Below are 7,294 nucleotides of genomic sequence, written 5' to 3'. Positions count from 1 at the left end.
TTAAGGACATACAGTCCTTAAGTTTTAATTTCTTGTTCAAAAGTTAAGGACTGGAAGTCCTTAACTTTTAATTTCATGTTTAAATGTTAAGGACAGACAGTCCTTATCTTGGTCTTGCACTTACAGTACACATATTCTTAATTCTACAAGGATTGCTTTATAACGTATGTCCTTTGTTTCCCATTCTCTTGACTTGTAGGATGGAAACAATATGCATAATAGTTGCTTTTAATGGTAGATGGACTGAAGACTATAAATATCTTAAAACAGAACATAAATCATGAACTAGCAAATGAAAAAGTACCCATGCCTCGAGTGCCACCAGTTACAAGAGCATTCATGCCATAAAGGGACCATCTATTCACTTTTCCACTACACTTAGTGGCAGTGGCAGTAGTTGTGAGTCGAACTGACTGCAATTCATCCATGGGTTTATTATAAAGTTTCTGGGTTTTGGAAGTTGAATTTTGTGCTTGAGAGAAGCAACAACAGTGTGTGAAATGAAGAGGGGTTCCGACATTTTGTTTTGGAGAGAGAGAGAGACAAGGGATTGAGGGATTGATGTGCACAGATAAGGGATTGAGGGATTGATGCTTTTGACCAAGCATGGAGGAGGCCAACCATGAAATCACGCAACGCGAAAGAGAGGAAGAAAGGGTAAAATTGTCTTTTTTCTATTAGTAGTGGCTATTTTTGCTGAGCATTATAATTAGTGGATAAAAATTAAAGACACCCTTAATTAGTGGCTACTACACGCCATTTTTACTCATTTGGGCTACCAATGTGAGACTTTGTTCGCACACCTAACGATCTCACCCTCGAACTAAGTTCCACGTGGCCCAGTAACATGATTCACGTGGGTTAATTTTTGAAATTCGCTGTGTGCTACCGACATTGTTAGAGTATTATGGCAACCAAAGCCCGCAACTAGCACTAGCCTAATACAATCTTTAACATGATGTGATATTATCCACTTTGGGCCAAACCCGTATGGTTTCCCCCAAAAGATCTCACTCTGTCAAGAGATACCTACACCTTATATGTAAACTCCGAATTTTTTTTAGCTACTAATGTGAGACTTTTCTCGTACACCCAACAAATATGTATCATACGACTCCTTTTTCCACCTCTCTCCTCTGATTTCTCTTTCTCTTTGTTTTTACTTTCCAATCTATTAGGGAAATTACATAAAAATCAATAACATGCAATTTCTGATAGTAAGCATGCCCCTAACCTACAAAAGATGGTATGCAAGATATGAATCGGAAGTTAGGTCATTTTGTTAAGTGGCGGAGCTAGAGAGTTAAGTGCGGGTTCGACCGAATCCAATAGTTTTGGTTCGAACCATGTATTTGTTTTAAAAAATTCATTGAATATGTATAAATTATTATTTTAGAACCTAGTAACTTAAAACAATTAAAATCTCGAACCCACAAGCTTGAAATTTTGGCTCCGCCTCTGAAGAGTGTGTACATTTAGTATGCATAAGTTAAGGATATGAAGCTTTGAGGCTACACTAAATTATATTCTTCTCTAAGAACCCAAACATATATTAAATATATTAAGGATCAGCATTCATTTCTTCTTAAATATTCATAGATGAGTCCACAAAAAAAGGGTCAGATAGTAAATCTTATCGATTCTTCAAAAAGCATCCAAGCAAATTATTACAGAGCTATAGCCTATATACAACATCCAAATATATATACACAAATTTTAGACTTGCCAAATTTCCTCGAAAAATATGTATTTCAGATATTAAAAAACTAAATCCGCCTAAGATAAATTATGACAAACACATCCAATTTACAGCTCCGGCATTACCAGCAACAACCAAGGATAATCTGATTAAGTTCATCTCCTTTGTCATAACAGATTAAGTTGGTTCACGAGGACGGGCAGCCCAGAGTGAACTCAGAGCACGAAGACGTTGAAGATACTCTCCGAAAGCAAGTAAGCCCCTAGCTGCTTGGCGTGTTGTCAAAATAATAGACATTTGCTGTAGTGTTTGTTGGCGTAGGTGATCCGCCTGTTTATGAATCAAGCAACGTCATTATGTTTTCATTCAGGAAAGTATCAAGATGTGTATAGAGTCACTAGAATCGGACAGTTCGTTTATGTTATTTTGTCCCAGCAAATGGCCTTATATATAAGCATGATGCATACGTGTGTTAGATACAGAATGTATATTTGATAGTATTTTCAAAACTTAGCAGGTGTTTAGTAGTAATTGAAGGACATAGGAACAATCTATACTTAACGAGTTAACATATACTTGTTGAACGTACACATCAGTTTCTTTCAGAATTATAAACATCTATGAATCTTGATCTTTGACGATATTGAATGACCATAGAGCGTTGACGTAGAGAACGAAATTGACAGTGGTGCAAGATAATGAAAGTAACACAAACCTGGTTAACAAAGCTCTCCAATGCTTCCAAATTTTCCATAGAAGAAACCATTTGGGAACTGTAATTTCCAGCTCCTGTGGTCATATTTAGGATGCTCTGGGCCAGAGTCTGCTGAAGTTTATCCATTCCCTGTGTGAGAGCATCTTCTGCCTGCTGGCAACAGTGTCGCAGATTACAGACTTTAATGATTTGCTGATCGGTCAAAGGCTCGAGTTGTGGCATCACCACCTGTTAAGTTGATATACAATTAGAAATCTCGCGTTCATTAAATGTTCTGCATGCAGACGGTGAAGGAAAGAAAAACACAATCATGATTTGAGTACTAATTTCAGATTTGTAGTTCTTAGTCTAGCAGCGCGTAAGTTTGGATGAGTCTACCAAGAAATTTATACTGTAGAGTATCAGCATTTACAAATAGTGCTTATTTGATCATGTACCATTAATTTGAAAAGTGCACAGATATGTGATGGCAACGAAACAATAAGGCTATTCGTGCTCCTTCAGTCAAGGATTTAGGATATGCCGTTTTGTTCACGATCATTACTATTGCAAACCAAGGTGACTCCGAGTTTAGTTGAGATTCAGTAGTTCAGTCTCAGTAAAATACCTCAATGGATGCTATAGTGATTCACCAAGAATATAACATCCTAAAAGGAGAATTGTTTGTCATGCGACAGACAACATATATAAACATAGCTGCAGCACTGGATGAAAGTTGCAACAGAAAATCAGTAGAGGAAATCAATAAGTTAAAATATATTTTAGGCCATTTGACTAGTTTTAGATGTAAAGTGATCTGTACATAACATAGGAAGGCGTCTAGCTTCAGGAAATTTATGTATGAAAGACGCTACGAGAAACTCATAAGCAGCAAGTGATGGTAAAATACTTTAAAAAAGAAAAACAGTAAAAATGCACCAGGGACTACATTTATGAGATCTGATGGCTTGAATCCTCCAATCCAGAGGAAAAAGCGCTCCACGGTTGTTCTCCACATCCCAGACATTAAGTAAAACACATCAGCCTTGGCGGCGTCAGCTTTCATGCGGAAGAGATTGAAATAGTGGCTTAAGACATTTTCTACCAGCAATTGAAGCTCCATTTCGCTTACAGGAGACTGCAAAATACTCCGCAATTCTGCATTCTTTTTCTGTTGCTCTTCAACCCAATGACTGTATTCCATCTCAAATGCAGCTATTCCTGCATAAGCAGAATAACTTAGGAACAAAGTCAATGACAGAATACAAGCATTTTTGCAGATAGTTAAATGAAGGTCCTTCAAAACAGGTGATTAACTGTTAGGACCGGAAAATCAGGTGTCATGCGGAAGCTAGCAATACAAATCTCTCAACGACGATAAATCAGATAGCAAAAGAGAAATCTACCAAAAGAGACACAAACATTTAAAGTGGTTCGGTCAACTAACCTACGTCCACAGCGGAGATGAGCAATCCACTATAATAAAAAGAGAGTACAAAACATCGAGAGAACAACCTCACGAAGAGGCAAACACGAGTGATACACTAACATTTGTCCCGTAAAGCTCTCCCCCTAAACAAGACTCTCAAACCCCATATGACTACATTGTGGATGCTACTGAATGAGAAGGAAGGATCCTCAATTTATAGAAGTTCAAACCTTTTCCTACAAGAAAAATGACTAGCCAAGTATATGAGAATTATAATTTCCTTCTACAAAAAGGAAAACCCAATTGAGGTAATTATATTGCCCTTTCCTTCAACAAATAAGAAAACCAAATATGATAAGAAAATTATAGGAAACACCTAACATTAACTCCCCGACAAATTCATCAAAGTGGGCTATTATTCTACTCTAATAGCAAGGATTCATCATCTAGCACTGTATGTAGTCTATACTTTCACTTAAGGGATTGAGCATGCCTGCTGTAGAAGGATAGCTAAATATACTTTTATTTTGATGGAACAATGTTAAAATTATGCATAGCCTATCTCATTTGGAAAAGTCGAGATCTGTCAAAGAACAACCCCCTACAGAGTAAAGACACATAAATATTCAAGAAAAAAGTTCTAAACTCTGCACCTATATACTGTTTTCTTATTATCATAAACATCTTGGAGTTAAAATAAACAATGGGATGTGAGAAACGAAAACGTGAAATTTTCCATAGTTTAAACGTCAAATTGGTAGATCACTCATCACATATCAGTAGTCAAGCTAATGATGCATAAATTATCGAGTGACAACTCCTCTATCCCCATACCTGGATTAATTGTTCCGAGTAGCCCCATATTACTATTTGAACCTAACATGTATAGTCCCTGCAATAAGCCATTTCGTAATGTCAAAAGGAAATGATGAAAACCAAAATGAGAGCACAGATATATGTATTTATTAGTATGAAATATGCAAGGGATGATGTCCCTGACCTGCTGTCTAGCTCTCTCGAGCTCTAACTCAAGTTGGGCCAACTTCAAACGGCTTGTTTCCAGCTGCTGAACATAAGCCTGTGAAAACGGCAAAGAAAGGAAACAAGAAAAACTGTATGACTACAAGTTTCCTAAACATCAACAGCTGCAACGGATTTTATGACTAAAATTTTCTTTACCTTTTTCCGCATACGACTTTTACGCGCAGCTTCACGATTTTGTGCTAAACGTCGTTGTACCTGTCATTCAATATGAAGATATATTTAGACTTTCCACATCAGAGGTTACTCTTTCTACTTATCATTTGGATAAATTTGCATAAAATGTGGAAGTGCTTTGCTTAAGGATGATTCATTCGGAGTTTCAATAATTTCTATAGGATATAAACCCAAAAACCCACCTTTTCTGAAGTACTCCTCGGTGCTTGATTATCCCCAGAGCCAGAGGGCATATGTTGTTCCCCAGACGTATATCCCGACTACAGTAACCAGAGGAAGACATCAGCCTGAAAACTATATTAGCTAGAATTTTATAAACCAGAACAAGGATATATGTTGCCTTACCTTGTCGTCTGGCCTGTCGTTTGGCTGTGAAACCATACATGGATCAGAGCTAGGCATAATGTCACCTCTAAATGCGTCTTCCCACACGCTCATCTGGTGAAACGGTTCATATATACCCATCCTTCTTGTGGGTGCAAACTGAGTTGTTGGAGAAGTCATGTTCATGGCCTGAATTCAAGAATAGAAAAAATAAATGTGACGCGGCTTTGAGATTACGTAGGAGAAAGCTGCTGATCTACGGCGGAATAGCCATGCCTAGGAACTTAAGTCAAATATCATCGGAAGAAAAACAAAGAGCTATATATAACGAGATTGGGGAGATACATGAGACACTTTCCCAATTACATTGGACCAAAGAGGCAACAGAAGACTAATTCCTCAGCATGCAGCACTCTAACAATGAAAAGTTCCATGTTCTTGAAAGGATAAACTTTCTACTATGAATCTATGACATGTTAAAATTAAGTTTCTGCATCTAATGAATTTAATTTCATGCATAAACCAATTAGACCTTTTAAGGTGGAAGTATAACATTGGCAATTTTATTTGGAAAAAGAATAGAAAGGAACACTTACCGACTGTTTATCCGCTCATCAAAGGGAAATCATGTGAAGTTTCACAGTTATCTTCAATGTTCAGTGGGCAACTCTAAGCGGCATGACTTTGAAACTACACCTAGACCATTTTTTTTAAAAAGAAATCATGGATGATTACTTCTCTCTCAATCCCCATCCCACCCACTGTAATGGAAAGGAAAACCAAGGTAGGAAAAGAACAGATGGATTCCAATAAGGAATTCAATCAAAAGAGGAACATGGAAATCAACAAAACTAATCTACTGACGGATAAATTGAATTAGCCTATGCATATAACTACTGGGATTATTCTTCTTCACTCACACACCACATACATAATCTTGGTCAAAGGAATGTGGCAAAAATCACTAATTAAAGAAGTGGAATGTTTCTTTGATGGTTGTCCAATATGTTAGATTTTACCAAGTAAAACAGAAGCAAAACAAATTAAAATATCAAGAAATTGAGCAAGAAAAACAAAAGACCAACCTGTTCATCAGCAGCAAATTAAACTAGCTAAGCTAGTTCTTGGTTATTTGAAGAAACCTTAATTCAAACTAAAAAGGTAAAAAGAATCAATGCTTAAAGAATCCCTCCATATGGCCTGAAAGAATGGAAGTTTGTCTATTTAGAGGCAAATGTAATTATCCCCAGCGCGCTGGACAAAGACAGAGAGCAAATGACAAAAGAACTACAACTAGTTTTAAAAGATTTTAAAGTACTAAAGAAGTTGACTGTCTTTCTGATATGCTCTCGGTCAACTGTTGATGCTTTTATATCATTATACAAAAATGTACTCACACAAAGACCTAGGAAAACATACACACTCACTCACGTACTTATATGATTAAGAAAGAGTTTACTGTATAGTATACAGAGTTTTGGAATGCAAAACAACTTAATTCGATTAGGGGTCGTTTGTCAGGGTGTATAGGAATAATATTGAATAAGGTGTATTATTAATAATGAGTTTAGTTATATTATGATTTTTTCTTATCTACTGTTTAGTTTGGTGTATTAAAAATAATATGTATTGCATAGGGGGTGTATACATGCTTATCTATATGCATTAATAGCCTTGGTATTGCTAATACCATGGTTTGCTATGTATTAGTTATATATAGGATAATATTAAATAAGTTGTATAACTAATACTTGCATTAGTAATACAATAAAAAAATACTACTCCCTCCGTTCCAATTTATGTGAACATGTTTGACTGAGCACGGGGTTTAAGAAAAATTAAAGACTTGAAATTTGTAGTCCTAAACAAGTCAAAAGGGGCCCAATAGTATTTTTGTGGTTATAAAAGCTTTTCATTAAGGATAGAATTG

The 7,294-nt window shown here is 36.3% G+C and overlaps 1 protein-coding gene across 2 annotated transcripts; it reads right to left on the bottom strand.

Moving 5' to 3' along the window:
* Nucleotides 1-1,622: 1,622 nt before the first annotated feature.
* On the bottom strand, nt 1,623-6,644 carry LOC107790481 (transcription factor TGA1). Of its 2 annotated transcripts, none has more exons than XM_016612403.2 (9): nt 6,450-6,644; nt 5,386-5,553; nt 5,223-5,300; nt 5,002-5,061; nt 4,823-4,900; nt 4,657-4,714; nt 3,343-3,614; nt 2,415-2,642; nt 1,623-2,029 (listed from the first exon to the last, which is right to left on the bottom strand). In XM_016612403.2, the coding sequence occupies exons 2-9, from the start codon at nt 5,548-5,550 to the stop codon at nt 1,877-1,879; spliced, it is 1,092 nt and encodes a 363-aa protein (XP_016467889.1). In that variant the 5' UTR covers nt 5,551-5,553; nt 6,450-6,644; the 3' UTR covers nt 1,623-1,876. The 2 variants fall into 2 exon arrangements, with proteins under 2 accessions (XP_016467889.1, XP_075088898.1); XM_075232797.1 differs by lacking the exon at nt 6,450-6,644 and adding an exon at nt 5,961-6,088.
* Between the last annotated feature and the right edge of the window lie 650 nt (nt 6,645-7,294).

The sequence above is a fragment of the Nicotiana tabacum genome, chromosome 16 (genome assembly GCF_000715075.1).
Source record: "Nicotiana tabacum cultivar K326 chromosome 16, ASM71507v2, whole genome shotgun sequence".
Taxonomy (NCBI): domain Eukaryota; kingdom Viridiplantae; phylum Streptophyta; class Magnoliopsida; order Solanales; family Solanaceae; genus Nicotiana; species Nicotiana tabacum.
The sequence above is the reverse complement of the archived record's forward strand: the minus strand, read 5'-3'. Positions and strand labels throughout refer to the sequence as shown.